Source organism: Ceratotherium simum, chromosome 7, assembly GCF_057802395.1.
Source record: "Ceratotherium simum simum isolate JZ-2026a chromosome 7, ASM5780239v1, whole genome shotgun sequence".
In the NCBI taxonomy this organism is placed as follows: Eukaryota; Metazoa; Chordata; class Mammalia; order Perissodactyla; family Rhinocerotidae; genus Ceratotherium; species Ceratotherium simum.
Window position 1 is genome coordinate 5,579,831 of NC_141906.1, and position 14,699 is coordinate 5,594,529.

The following is a 14,699-nucleotide window of genomic DNA, read 5'->3' on the forward strand; positions in this document are numbered from 1 at the left end:
TGACAATGAAAGCTAAGTCATTTCTAGTGTTAAACTGCAAATTTCTTTTACCAGGCATTCTCACTTTAATCAGTAGGAAACAATGAAAAAAAAAAGTGAGCTGTCATTGAGCCAGGATTTGCCTCAGAAAGCATCAAAAGGGTGGCATTTGGTGTTGGATTACCACAATCAGAGGCTCTGAAGAGTCCACAAAATCGTTCTGTTTGAGGGATGGTGAGATTCCGGAGCCAGGGGGCTTTAAACTGAACTCCATCACAGTTACTCACTTGTTGATGAACTATAGTTTCAGTGAGGTATTCTCAACCTCCAAGTTGTTACAAAACCTGCCATATAGTCAGCTTTTACTGTGCTGTAGATAATTCCGTATGGTTATCTCACGTAGTCATCAAAGAATTTTGTCACACAGACAACATGATTCCAATTTTACAGATGAGGAAAACAAGGCTCAGTGAGTTTAATTAACCTGCTCAAGTTATCACAACTACTCAGTAGTGGAACTAGAATTCAGATCTTGGTCCATTTGATATTAAACCGTGTTCTCATTAAACCATGCTGCCTCTCAAAAAGTATGAAAAATGAAGAAATAAAACCCCACAGAAAATATTAAAACTCTGATAGTATAAATAAACATAATGTCTAAACATAACTTTTCACTTTTGAGTCCTTAAAGGTGTATATTAACCCCTGTGCCCTCTTATACTCTCCAGCACCATATAGATTAATATTGAAAAGAACTGAAAGGTTTTAGAAGTTATGGTCTTCAAATAACTTATTGATAGTTCAGTTTGCATTACCTTAGACAATCTTGTCTTGGATTCAGAATTATCTTTGGGAACAAAGTCTTTAATGAGCCGAGATCGATCATAATTAGCATGTTCTGATTCATCCATGTAATCTTTATCTTTTCCTAGGGCTAGAAAAGAGAAAGAGAAAATTACATTCATTTTTATCGTTCTTCCTTTTCTCTCTCTTTTTTTTTTTTTTAAAGATTTTATTTATTTATTTTTCCCTCCAAAGCCCCAGTAGATAGTTGTATGTCATAGCTGCACATCCTTCTAGTTGCTGTATGTGGGACGCGGCCTCAGCATGGCCGGAGAAGCGGTGCGTCGGTGCACGCCCGGGATCCGAACCCGGGCCGCCAGCAGCGGAGTGCACGCACTTAACTGCTAAGCCACGGGGCCGGCCCTTTTCTCTCTCTTTAAATGTACTATTCTCTCTTTCTTTCATGTTTTCTCACAATTTAGCCAAGTATAATTTTTATATGACCCCTCCATCCTATAAATAAGCAAAAAAATGTAATAACATGAAAGTTTCCCTGTTATTGGATTAATGCCATCTTTATGGTAACTTTCATAACAATTAAACGCATCTCTGCTAGTTAATGTACTTAAATTTTTTGAAAATAAAATTAGAATCATGCAAACTCTATTGGATACACAATCTCTTTTGAACTTGAAAATAGAGATATTTGTAAGAATTCAATAGATTCCTAAGCATTTATTTGCTTAATTAAAAACATTGATTTTGAGAATTTGTTTTCTTCAAAGTTGGAAAATTTTACACATGTGAATTTAACTGAAGGGTGTAAGAAGTCTGAGAAACCATAGAAGACATGCTAACAAACATTTCAAGAAAGATTAAAAATATTTTAGGAGATTGAAATGAAACTACAACTGCAAAAAAGGAAACAGAACATTGGAAAAATGATAATTACCATTGGAATGATAAAAGATGGTAAGACACTGAAATACAAATCACATACAAGAATGTATATGAATAATGAACAAGCCATAATCAATGTAAAAGAGTATAAAATAGGAAATATCGATAGTGGTCGTAAGTATGACCAAGAACCACTGCCATACTTCACAAAATTTGTATTCCGTGTGACACAAATATCTCTTCAAATTAAAAAACAGATTCCTATATATTTAGCTTTTTAAAACAAATGAAAATGTTTTGGAGAGAGTTACTTTATTCAATATGTTAATACCTATCAAACATGAATTTTGACATGGACAACTATATACAGTGCTTTCAAGAATTCAGTCAGGTGACTTAGTATTGTAACAGGATAAAAAACAATTGTGTTTATAATTCGTGCATTAATTTCTTTTATTACTAATGCTTAAAATATGCTATAACATAATGCCATGTACAGTTAGTAGTATCAGGTTCCTAGCAGTGGTATGAACTAAGATTGGACAAGTCATATTATGTCTCAGGATGTAATTAATTGCCAATTATATTAAAATGTTCTAAGCACTTAAGGTTATACCTAGACCTCTTAATAATACCTAACACTGATTGGTGGTTAACATTTGCTGAGTATATACTAAGGGCCAGAAATTTTATATGTATTATTTCCTTCAACCCTTATAACAGCTCTATGAAGCGAGTATGATTTTACCCACATTTAATAATAAATAAGCTAACGCATACAGAAATTAAGTAGCACGCCAAACCACTAAACTAGTAAGAGGTGCATCTAGAACTGAAACACATCCGGATCTGGCTCCAAAGCTGATGTTTGTGACTATACTATAATGTTTCCCCTAGATTTAGGTAAATTACATTTCATTCACTTGTTCAACAATTACTTATTAAACATGCATGCTATGTCAGACATTCTTTTAAGACTTGGAGATATAGCAGCAAACAAAACTCTGACTTCATGGAACAAATAAGAGAAAAACAATAAACAAAAAAAATTGAAGTAAAATATGACGTATGTTTTGCGGTCAGTGCATTGGAGAAAAATACAGGAGGGAGGAAGGATGCAGGTGTCCAAGTTGGGGAAGGGGTGTTATTTTAGTTCAGAGAATCGTAGGACCATTTGAGCAAAGACCTGATGAGGTAATGCAGTAAGTTACACAGGTATACTGGAGGGAGAATGGTCCAGATGGAGAAAATGAAAAATGCAAAACCTGGACTTGCCTCAAACTGTTGTCAGATAAGTGAGAAGGAAACTGAAATTTTGGAGTTGATTTGTTGAAGAGTTACCAAAACCCTACCATGTTCAACTTGCCAGTTCCTAAGGCACAAGGTGCTTAGTGTTTCTTTTTTATCCCTCTCTTCCCCTCCTCACCCCTGCCCTCTCCCTGCCTCCCTCTTTCTCTCTCTCTGTCTCTCCATCTTTTTCTTTCTTCTGATATTAGAGAGCAAGAAAGAGATCCTTGTGTGGTTAAACAGCAATAGGTAAATGGCATATGGTATTGAGGAGCGTGCACTGGCCTGTGGTTTACAAGACATCATTTCTCATCTTAAATCTGCCACGTTCTAATTACATAATTTCCTTTCCCTGAGTCTTTATTTCCTCATCTGTAAAATATAGTTTTTTTAAAGAAAGTCTCAAAGGGTCCTCTAAGCTGTAAAGATTATTTAATTACTAATTTAATGTTTACAAAAGATAAAATGCAATTTATATTAATTAATATATTTCATTTCCCATGGAACACAAGAAACGCAACTCACAGAAGTTGTTCACTCATTTAAATTTCCTATTCCACTTACAACTTAATTTTTTAAGCAGAGGTTTTTAGGTTTTGTTTAGTTTGGTTTGAGTTTTTTCTTTTCTTTCTCTTTAATTCCTATAACAAATATTCTTGGAATAGAAACATCTTTACATCATCATCCTGCTGGAGGGAAGCTCGTTTTTGAAACTTGCCAAAGGCCACCAACTTCACTGAAGCCTTTTCAGATCTTCCGCTCCTTCTGCCCCAAGGCCCCAGTGGGAATTGATTGTTTTCTCTTCTGAATTTCATCATAATTGTGTGTTTTCCTTTTTCTCTCTTCTTTTCTTTTCCTTTCATTCTTTTTTTTTTTTTTCCCTTCCTTCCTTCCTTTCTTTTTGTGCCTCCTTTTATTTTTCTGAATTTAGACAAAACTATCCCAGGGCCCATGTTCTCTTTATAATTTTTTTTTACTTTACTACAGGGTCTAGCACAGCTTGGCTATTAGTAGATGAGTTAAGAAAAAAAAGAAAGAGAAAAAAGAAACCATACGTGTTATTTTGGAAAAGGCTGATCCTAAATGATACAATCTTAAATTTCCTTTTATTTTTAGGTATGTAGGTATGTCTGCCTTTCTTATTGTCATTTTTCTTGGAATAATACAAGGATTCTTCATTATATATTAACAACTTTCTTTTCTCCTTTTATTATTAACAAGATTGCAAATTCCTGTCATCATAATGTAAATGGCACCACTGTCTTTTTTAATGTTCATAAAATATCTCCTCGGCTTAGAAACTACAAATCACTACTCTTAGAGACTTAGTGTACGCTTTTCCTGAATATAAAAAGGTCTTAAAGTAGTTAGTATTCTTTTGTAAAATATTTGATTTTTTCTCACACTAACCTTATAAACAATACTACTTATAACTGACTTTTTTTTTTACATGAGTAGCTAATAATTATTTAATGGTTACTATGCATCAGATACCCTTTATTCATTAAATCAATACATTGAGTTGTACAGTGTATCAGAGACTATTCCAGCTTGAGGATACAGTAGGAATCACAATGAACAAAAATCCTTACCCTTGTGAAGTTGAAGCGACAGAATTAAGGAAAGAAGAAATATACCACTTATGTATTAGAAGGTGATGTGATCAATAGAGAAAAATGAAGGAGGGCCGGGAGATAAGGAGTATGGGAAGGGCCTAGATTTGCAATTTTAAATAAAGTGGTTAAGGATGGGCCTCCCTAAGGTAACACTGGAGCAACGATGCCAAATGTGTAAGTGAACCTCTGTTGGAAGAGCATCTCAGTCAAAGGGTACAGCAAGTACAAAGGCCCTGAGGTGGGAGCATGCCTGCCTTCTCTGTTCAGACAAGATCAGTGCAGCTGGTGAGGATGGAGCACGGGTGAGAGCAGCAGGATATCACGGTAGGGGGGTAATGGAGGAGGTACCAGCATCTCAGGGAGGGCTGTGGACCTTCACAAAGATTTTGGTTTTCATTCTGAATTAAACAGAGCGACACTGAATGAATTTGAGCATAGGAGTGACATCATCTCTCTTAGATTTTAACAAAATCCCTCTGGCTGCTGAGATGAGAATAGGCTAACGGAGCCAAGGGGAAAGGCAGAGAGGCTAGTTGAGAGCTACTGCAATAATCAGGGCAAGAGGATGTGGTTTGGATCAGGGTGGTAGCGAGACCGAGAAATGGTCAGATTGAGGATGTATTTTTAAGGGAAAACCAACAGAATTCTATTGGATATGGTTTATGACAGAAAGAAGTTAAAAATAATCCTAATGTTTTGGGCTCGAGCAGCAAGAAGGGTGCCGTTTTTCATACATCATTTTATTAAATCCTTAAAAAGTATTGTTACTGCCTCCCCTCCATTACCAATAGGGAAACTTAGGCAGTTACCTAGGATCTCACATTTGGTGTGTGGCAGAATTACAGCCCAGGAAATTTGGCTCTTAAACCTTTCATTCCCAGCTACTATGTAATACTGCCTCTTGTAGTATTGGAGAGAGAATGATTTTGGAAACTTGGAAGTGACAAAATATTCACAAATGAACAAAAAGTAACTAGGTTATAAAAAATTGTAATATATTTGTTAAATGAAAAAGCATGGAATCTCTAGATTATAAACATAGCTCTCTATCCTCCTGAAGTTGACAATGATGGAAATAAATATTAATATCCCAATAGATAAAGATAGGGACTATCAATAGACAAGTAATAAAAGGTGAGACAAATTTAGTAAAAACATATTTATTTTTATGTGGTTTAATATTCTCTGTGACCAAGAACTTAAAATAAAAAATAGTACTATTTTATATGCTAGTACATAAATTTTTTTTGCATCTTTTGTTTTTAATAAAAATACCCATTGGTGGCAAGATGCTAGGGAAACCGATATAGTCATTTATTTTCTGTACCAACATAAATTAGTAAAACTTTTGAAACAAAATGTGTCAATATGTCTTAACAGCACAAGTGGAGAGTGACCCTAAAATCATAATCTAAATGAAAGAAAATCTGTGTTCACAAGAACGTTCTCCCAAGCCTATGGACAATAAAATACAGAAACAATTGCCGTCTTAATAAAAGCAACTCCATTCTTACAGCTCCACAGGCCAAAATCCTGCCTCCTCATTTTCTCTTATACCCATGTCTGTTCCTTAAGTAAATTCTGTCAACTGAGCACGAAGCATCGTTTTTCTGCTTTGCTCTACTCTTTAGCACATAGCAGTGTCAAACATGTAGTGTGTTTTTACCTGTTGATCCTCATTATTATCCGTTTCCCTCACTTCGGTCTCTGTGGGCCAGGTTTTTACATTTTGTTCCCTGCTATATATTCACACATTTATCCTCACATCTAGAACAGGATCTGACATGTAGTTGCCATCCAATAAAGATGTGTTGAATGACTAGATGGATTTAAGTGCCCATCAAATCCTGTCTGAACTATCCTCAAATTAAATCTAGAAGCTGATCATTTATCAACATCTGATTGTAGTTTCTTAGTCCAGGCCACCACTCACGAGCTGAAGTCTGTAATAGTCTCCTAAGTGAACTTTCTGTTTCTATCTTTTGCACCTGCCACCTGGCAGCCAGAGTGGCCCTTTTAAAACCTAAGTTAAACCACATCAAACCTCTACTCAAAACCTTCCAATAGTTTTGTAGCTGCAAGAAAAAGTCATCGTCTATATTATGGCACACTGGGTATGCATCATCTGGCTGCTCACCACCACTTCTTATCCCTCTCCTACAACCTTATCCTCACTTCCTCCAATCTAGCTGCACTGGGCTCCTCAATGTTATGTATGCTGTCACCACAGGGCCTTTGCACTTGCTCCTCTCTATGCCTAGAATGCTCAGTCCCTATTTCAGCCAGGGTTCTGCTCATGTCACCACACCAGAGAATCTCTCCTTGACTATTGTTTCTAAAATAGAATCTTCCATAGTTCTCTGTCTCCTCATAAGGCTTCATTACCTTTATCAACGCCTGACATAAAATGATACATACACATACAAAATACACGTTATATATGTACATATATATTAGCAGCTGACATTAAGTTATAACGTAGACATATAACACATATATGCTACATTTACATACATGTATATATACATGTGCCTACATATATATATACACACACATGAATACACATATATGTTTGCATGCATATATCTGTGACGTAGCTATATAAGAGACAGACAAAGAGCGAGCGAGCTGAGAGACGGTTATGCTCTATCTCTTCCCCTTGTAAGTGTCATCGGTGCAGTGACTGTTTTGGTTCACTGCTACACTCCCAGCATGTAGTTCATTGCTTAGTACATTGTAAGCACTTAGTATTTGCTGAATAAATTGGTGAATGAATAGTATACTTATATGTGGGAATATTTTCCATACATTAAATTGCTAATTTTACAGACTGACAACATATAGAAATGCTTAACATATAATATTAAGATAAAAAGTTGTTTTTCTGCATTTTGATATAATTCATTTTAAATATGCTTTCTCTTCTACATGCAACTTTGTAAAATATGTAAACTTAAGGACAGAGTGAAAAACTACAGTATGAAAAGAATGTGAAACATTTTACTTATTTTGGCTATTAAATGGTAGTTTTCCCCTCCCCCTCAGACCTTTTTCTGTTACTCTTGCCAGAAGATTGTTTGTATCATAAATGGCAGAATTTAAAAAACTTTTTGGGCTTGGTATTAATGCCAATCAACATCTAAGAGCAACAGTGAAGGGGACAACATTTGATTTTGATTAATGAAGCTAATCCCTCTTCCATTGGTGGGATCCTCTGAAATAGAAATGAAACCTACCAATGTGTTTTGGTTCTTATCAAAGAAATAAACTCTTATTTGTATGAAATTTGCCCCATGTGGTGACAACACATTTCTTTCACATATGCCCAGAGCATCAATTAAATTTAAAATAAACTGAATAGTTTAAACAATAGCACTAAATTACAATACCAAATACATATTATATTTCCCTTTTTTATGACTCCTTTCTCCCACATTTTAGCATTTCCGAAATCAGGATGGAGTACATAGTCTATGTATTTATTTAACATGGTAGCTACCCATTTTTCCTAAAAGTGCTTATTAATTTGATGATGCTTCTTGCAATTGATAGTGTCTTAAAACCCAGAAAGTTCAATAATTAAGAAAAATAGACTTTCTTTCTTTCTTTTTTTTTTTTGTGAGGAAGATCGGCCCTGAGCTAACATCTGCCAATCCTCTTTTTTTTGCTGAGGAAGATTGGCCCTGGGCTAACATCTGTGCCCATCTTCCTCCACTTTCTATATGGGACGCCGCCATAGCGTGGCCTGAGAAGCGGTGTGTGGGTGTGCGCCCGGGATCAGAACCGGCAAACCCCGGGCTGCCACAGTGGAGCGCACGCACCTAACCGCTTGTGCCACTGGACCAGCCCCAGAATAGGCGTTCAAACAACTAAAGCATTTAACAACTTTCTAATACAATAGATAACAGGACAATTTTGATCACGACAAATGGAACTCTTACTGCCCTCTAGTAGGTGAAGGAGAGAAAGACATACAACCTTAAGAAAGAAAAAATAAACAAATCAGACTTCTTCAAAATGAAAAGTTTTGTGCTTTAAAGAACAGCATCAATAAAGCGAAACGACAACCTACAGAATGGGAGAAAGTGTTTGCAAATCATGAAATCAAATGTGGTTTAGCCATACCATGGAATATTGCTCAGTAATAAGAAGGAATGAAGTAATGATTAATGCTAAAACATGGATACGCCTGGAAATATTACGCTAAGTGAAAAATGCCAGTCACAAAAGACCAAATATTGTATGAGTCGCTTTATATGAACTGTCCAGAATAATCTAAAGAGACAGAAAGTAAATCTGTAGTTGTCTCTGGCTTGAGGGATTGGGGTGAGAATAACAGGTGACTGCTAATAGGTATGGGGTTTCTTTTTGAGGTGATGAAATGCTCTAAATTAATTGTGGTGAAGGATACACATCTCTGTCAGTATACTAAAACCACTGAATTGTACACTTTAAATGGGTGAATTGTATGGTATGTGAATTACATCTCAATAAAGCTGTTACATTAAAAAAAAGAACTAGATTCTCAAAGCTTAAGAAAATCATTTAATATGTTGAAACAGGAAGCCTGATGTAGTGGAAAGAGAACTAATGTTGGTTTCAGCAAACCCAAGCTAAAATCCTGTTATGTCATTTATTAGCTGAATGGCAGTGGGTCAGTTATAGTTTCTTAATCTGAAAATTAGGGATAATGAAATCTTCTCATTCCAAGGGTTAAGTGGAATAATTTATGTGACTTGTACACATAAGGTATTGAAGAAATACATATCCTCTTTCTTTGGTCTTTGTTTAAATCCACAATTCTAGTACTTAGGAATCTACAAAACAAATTAGGTAATTTGAGGCTACCAAAAAACACATATCTTCCATTTTAAAGCCTAAGTGGACAGGAAACAATGTAATTACCTTGAGTATGCCAACGAACAATTTAAAACTTGATCTGCAAATCCCTTTTCCCATCAACAATAATATGATTTATGGTGAAAACTTTTGTTGAGTCAAGTGGGAATCCATTAAGTCTTCTAAATTTTGTTCGCAAACCAGCATTAGCTCAAAACCGATCAATCCTTACAGCTATCTCTAGGAATGTAATTTTAATAGCCAAATTATTCCAGCTCTATCATTCTTCTTTATTGTAATGCCACTTTATTTCACTACTTTATTACATTGTATTATAACTCCTGGAGCATTTGGAAATGGATGAGGTAACTCTTGGACAATTTTAAATATGCATGAGTGATCTTATTGGTTGGCCTCCACTTACTTGCAACTGTGCAACCTTCCCACACAGTGCTAATGATAGTGCATTCCAGGATTGCCAGAGCAGTTGAGGCTGAAATGGCATGGGTTATTTTATAATGGCCTAAGGTTATTTTCATATTTTATAATTTATACATCACCTCTAACATATACTCTCACTTGCATCTTACAAAAGCCTTTAATTCAGTTCTGCTCAAACAATCCCTATTTATATTATAAGAAGGAATCAAACCATAATATTGATATCTTCCATTTCACAAATCAGGAAACCAAGGCACAGATAGTGTGTACCCTTGTAGTTAGTGATAGAATTAGTACCTGAAACTGGATCTTCTGACTGCTTATAAATTCCATGATTTTTAAAATTATTATTCCACCAAAGTTTCCTATAAGCAATAAATCTGATGGTCCATAGATGGTTTACTCAGTGGTTAGAATGCAGTGATAATGAAGATCCAGATTTATTAATTCTTTGCAGGTCCTTTGTTACCTACTTCTCCCTAACACTATAATTGTTCTGAAGTCCTGTCTAGCCAGTCACAGTGAGGGCACTGCTGGAACTGTACTCAGTCAACCCCACAACTAAGCAAATCCTACAGATAAACTGTTTTCCATTGTGTCAGTGTGCCAGTGTTTATTCTACTCCAGATCCATCATTCCACACATTCACTCAATCACCACTTATCCATCTACCCTTCATTGAGTAGATAGTATGTGCTAGGCAATATGAATAAGACAGATATAAATTGCAATTATCATCTAGTGAACTGAGTGTGAATAGAGTCATATCCAAAGTGCTATATTAATAGAAAAGAGGGAACATCTAAGTGACTGATTACTAGGGAGGACTCCACGTAACAGTAATGTTAGAAAGGCATTCTCTTACTTCTTAAGAAGAGTAATGACTATTAGGTCTTTAAATGCTCTACAAAAAGGTTTGTCAACACAGCTTAAATGAAAAAGAGGAACATAATCAGATTAGGTCCTCAGTGAGAAGAATAACAAAGTACTGATTCCTAACAGGTAAGAAAAATCACAGCAATGAATGACATCATGGAGAGCACAGTGCTGGGAGAATTCTACAGCAGACTCTCCAAAGAGATGTGTGTGTCAGTGTCCTATCTCTGTCATCCATTCATCTGTCCTTTCACTGATCCTAAAAATATTCTTTGAGCACCTACTATGTGCTAGGTACTGTTCTTGATTCTGGGCTACAGACATCAATAAGACTGACAAAGTCTCTGTCCTCTGGAAATAGAAAAAGGGAGAAAAATAAATCATATAACTTCAGGTAATACTTCTAAAGTATTATGAATATATATCTTTCAGCGTAGGGCCCTGGGATATGAGCAAGATTATTATGAACAAGGAACAAAAGAAGGTGAATTTGCTGAGGCTTCATGAGTGATATGTTCTAGAGGCCAGGCCCAGCTACCCTGTAAGTTCTCAGGAGGCCACAGTAAGGAGTTGACATGTTAAATGTAATGGGCAGCTTGGAAGGATCTGAGTGGAGAAATGGTGAGATTTAATTTTCCTTTTATTAAAGCTTCCTGTAACTGCTGTGTGGAAAATAGACTCTAAAGAGGCAAGAGCTGGAGCAGAGAGACCAATTTGGAAGTTATTACACTGGTCCACTACAAGATGGTGGCTGACTGGACCAAGGCATAGCAGCAGATAGAGCACTTGCAGCAGCAAGTGGTGAGCAAGGTCAGATTCTGAACATAATTTGAAAATTCAGCCAAGAGGACTTATTTAATGTGTTTAATAAACAATCAGAAAGATTTATAGTGACACTGTCACAGCTGGAAAACAATATGTTCTTTCAGTTTAATGCCCTTATTCCTGTAATCCTTAAATAGATTGGTAACTTTAGTACAAAGTTCTTTTTCACACCATCTTAATATGAAATACTTATTGAAAAAAAATAATGAAAATTAGTGGAGATGATCTACTATTACACAATGAAAGCAAAATTACCATGTACTCATTTGACCATAACTGTTTTAAGAAGTAAGACCAATGGACACTCCACCGAGCTACACTATTAAGCTTGTAGAACGCAAACAAATGCCTCAAGGCTCTAATATAAACCATTTCCTGAGGGAGTCAGTTCCTCACATTAGCAAAATGTTGACTTCACAAGATTAGACAGATGTATATTTTGGTTGGTTCGACTCAAATTATGTTGGTCTTAGTCAACCCTGTTGATTTCACTTCAAAGTTACCTGATGTTACTGCAGCGTGGGCACGGGCAGAATTAAGTATGAGGTACTTGTTAATATGGATTTCTCTGTCCTTGTCATTTTACAGCATAGGAACAGGAAAAAGGAGGGGTGATGGCAGCAGGGCCTCCAGGATTGATGGGCAAGATTATCGCCACACCAGGATTTCAAATTCATTGTCGTGTGGATCAGCACTTTCAAGAATGATTGTGTGTGCTTGTGTTTTTATGTATGTGTGTGTCTGTATAGCCGGGGACACTAGATGGAACAGTGCCCTGGCTTTGTGAGCTGCTCTATGAAAAGCAGAATTAAAGGCTCAGAGATGGCAATAAAAAGAATGAAAGAAAACCAAATAAAATCTAAACTTCCCAACCTGATTAGCTTTTTTCAATCAGTCATCTCCCAAATATATTTTACCATGCAATGTTACCCCCCATCTTTCTCTGCTCCCAGTCTGATACTTATTAACATCTTGCACAGCTAGTATTCTATGGACATCACTAACCTCTTTTCACCTTAAAGGCCTCTGTTCCTATTGTGGTGATTATGAGAGAAGGTGAGAGATTAAGACATCCTGGGTTGGAATCTCAGCTCTCCACTGGCTAGCTATATGGCATTTGGCAATTTATTTTATCTCTTGGCAAATGAGGTTCCTCATCTGTAAGGAGAGGCTGATAATAATACCTAACCCAAAGGATTGTTATGAGAATTAAGTGAGATAATGCAGGTAGAGAGTTGTGCAATAGGAATTCATTAAATTATAGTTATTCCCCTCTTCCATAAGAATCACATTTTGCTAATAATAGGAAGAAGATATCTCCGAACCCAACCCTTTTGGTGTGAAAGATAAGCTTAGTGAGTGACTACATAAAGCAATGCACAAATATTTGTTGAACCTCTATGACAATGTGCTAGGAGCTGTGATGGAGCTGTGCCTCTTCATTTAATTCAACAATCTTGGAATCATCAATTCCAATTTACAAATGAGATAACTGAGGTTCAGAGAGGTTAACAATATGCCATAGTCACACAGCCAGTAGATACAAGAATGGACATTTCACCAATGTCTAGCTGGGAAAACAGCATTTCATCCATAATGTGCTACAAATCCTGTTAGGCAACTTTAGTGGAAATTTCCAGCTCTGAATCAATAGAACCATGAATATTCCTTCCTCCATAGCTCTCATTGTGAACAAGGAGAAATATCAATCCTCAATGAAACACTGACCACATGCAGTTAACTCTGCCATAACATTAATATTCTCATGGGGCAGTTCAAAGTAGTTCATTGTAAAAAAGAAAATCTATTAATTAGATGCATCAATCAGGTTCCAAAAATAGTATCAGAGCCTGTTAGGACTTGGAAACTCCCATGCATTAACCAACCCAATGTTAGAAGCTGGTAGCTGCACTATAAAAGCAAAATTAGAAACGTTGAACTTAAAAGAGAGCATGTATTCTGCGGCGGCCTGGGGTTCGCCGGTTCGGATTCCAGGCGCGCACCGACGCACCGCTTGTCAAGGCACGCTGTGGCGGCGTCCCATATCAAGTAGAGGAAGATGGGCATGGATGTTAGCCCAGGGCCAGTCTTCCTCAGCAAAAAAAGAGAGGACAATTGGCAGATGTTAGCTCAGGGCAGATCTTCCTCACAAAAAAAAAAAAAAGAGCACGTATTGCTAAAATACTTAGCATAAGTAAAATATTTAAGCATAAATATAATAAAATACATGCTTAATCTAATAACACTCGTGGTATATTTGAGGTCATTTTGCTTGACCTCTTCTCAAAGATGATAAAAGCATACACATTATAGATATGCAGCTGACTCTAAAATGGCATTTCCCAGCCTGGTGTTACATCCAGATGGATTCCTGGAATACGTGGTGATACTACAGTCAGCTCGAGTCTCACTCTCACCTTCATTATAAAGGTGAACGCCTCATGTGTGCATGGTTTAACTCCTTCAGAAGCTGTGACGTTTATCTAAACTGAAAGAATGATAGATCGATGCTGGAGGATGCTAAAATACTGAGTATGAGGTACAATGCCTAGAGAGATATAAATACAAGTACATCAAACGATTGAGACACACTAGAATGAGGAGGAAAGAAATGTGGAGTTAGGCATTCAATTATATTAAGCATTTAGAGAAAATGTTAATATTCGGGACGGCAAGCTGTCAAAAAGAAGATGCATGGAATTGAATAGAAAGGTTTGCATGTCTAGAGTGATTGTTAGGCTATGGACTAGAACTAATTTGAGAGAATTCTTAGTGAAAGGTGCTGTGCAACTATACCACCTGTGTGGATATTTTGGGGAAGGTTTTTGTTCTTGTGTGTGTTTTTTTTTCTTATCAGAAAATAACTAACAGTAACCTCTTTCAGAATTAATTACTATGGGAAAGACCTTTGTACTCTGATTGCGTCTATTTGTTCTGATGAAATGTTTCTTTTTGGTTTTGTATATGAAATGAACCTGCTGGTGGCTGTCTTCCTTTAATTAGGAAACTTAATAATCCAGCACTGTTTCAATGCCACACGCAGAAAAAGGAGTTATTATAAGAAACATGACTAATTTAGTCATTCAGAGTGCTATTACAAATAACACAGCTCCTCGCTTAAAAAATTATGAAAAAGCACTTTAACAATGTTTT

General features: G+C 36.3%; 1 protein-coding gene across 1 annotated transcript in view; it reads right to left on the reverse strand.

Annotated features, from left to right (window-relative positions):
- Positions 1-14,699, reverse strand: part of ANO3 (anoctamin 3) — a 268,473-nt gene that overhangs the window by 160,439 nt on the left and 93,335 nt on the right. The window contains exon 4 of the mRNA XM_014783643.2: positions 795-913. Within this exon, the coding sequence (XP_014639129.2) occupies positions 795-913 (119 nt within the window). The remainder of the gene's footprint in view (positions 1-794; positions 914-14,699) is intronic.